Source organism: Lottia gigantea, assembly GCF_000327385.1.
Source record: "Lottia gigantea unplaced genomic scaffold LOTGIsca_169, whole genome shotgun sequence".
Classification (NCBI taxonomy): Eukaryota; Metazoa; Mollusca; class Gastropoda; family Lottiidae; genus Lottia; species Lottia gigantea.
The window spans coordinates 163443-164449 of record NW_008708117.1 but is presented as its reverse complement, the minus strand read 5'-3'; the positions used below and the strand labels follow the sequence as shown (position 1 = coordinate 164449).

Sequence of the window (1007 nt, the reverse complement as noted above, 5' to 3'; positions counted from 1 at the left end):
TATCATAGCTAAAGCATTGGGCTTTGCGAACTTCACAAACTGGAGATTACACAGAAATCAATGAGAAGCAAACCTTGCGTAAAGAAATTCAACAAGAATTTCAACAAGAATTTCTTGAGATGGACAATAGTACTCTAAATGAAGCACTGGGCTATTTCATCACAGAAGTGAAACGTCAAGACGGACAGGAGTACAAAGGGGATACTATGTATGAAATTGTTGTTGCTTTGCAAAATTATATGAGGACCAATGGTAGGATTGTCAACCTCCTAGACGATAACGATTTCATATACATGAGAGAGATTTTGGACGCAAAATTTAAACAGCTGGCACAAGCTGTCATTGGACTAAATAAAAAAAGTGATGATATCATAAGTGAAGAATCGGAAGAAATTTTGTGGAGTTAGGGCTTCTTAGGTTCTGAAACGCGTAAGCAACTCTTGGATAATATCGTGTATCTCATTGGATTAAACTTTGCCCTCCGCGTTGGTAAAGCGCACAAAAATCTACGAGTTGGAGAAAATTCACAAATTAGAATATGTGGTGAAAGTGATTCCAATCGCTACCTCTTATACACGGAGGATGTGTCGAACCAGGGCGGTCTTAAACATCGAAAATTGGCTATGAAGAGTGTTAGAGCTTACCAAAATAAAGAAAACCCAGAGAGATGTATGGTGGCCCATGAGCGCCATAGCTGTTTTATTATTTCATTTATGAAAAAAATATTCTTTTTAATTTGAATTCATTTTTATTTCACTTTCATTTTGATTTTGAATTCATTTTACTTTCATTTCGTTTTATATTTTACTTTTATTTTTATTTTACCTTCATTTCGTTTTTTCATTTTACTTTCATTTTGTTTTTAAATTCGTTTTACTTTCATTTCGTTTTTTATTTTACTTTTATTTTTATTTTACTTTCATTTCGTTTTTTATTTTATTTTCATTTTGCTTTTAAATTCATTTTACTTTCATTTCATTTTTACTTTTTATTTCACTTTCGTTTTG

At 31.9% G+C, this 1007-nt stretch overlaps 1 protein-coding gene across 1 annotated transcript in view; it reads right to left on the bottom strand.

Moving 5' to 3' along the window:
* Positions 1-692, bottom strand: part of LOTGIDRAFT_173716 (hypothetical protein) — a gene marked incomplete at both ends in the record, with an annotated part of 19579 nt that extends 18887 nt beyond the window's left edge. The window contains one exon of the mRNA XM_009051486.1: positions 645-692. Coding sequence (XP_009049734.1) covers positions 645-692 — 48 coding nt within the window. The remainder of the gene's footprint in view (positions 1-644) is intronic.
* Between the last annotated feature and the right edge of the window lie 315 nt (positions 693-1007).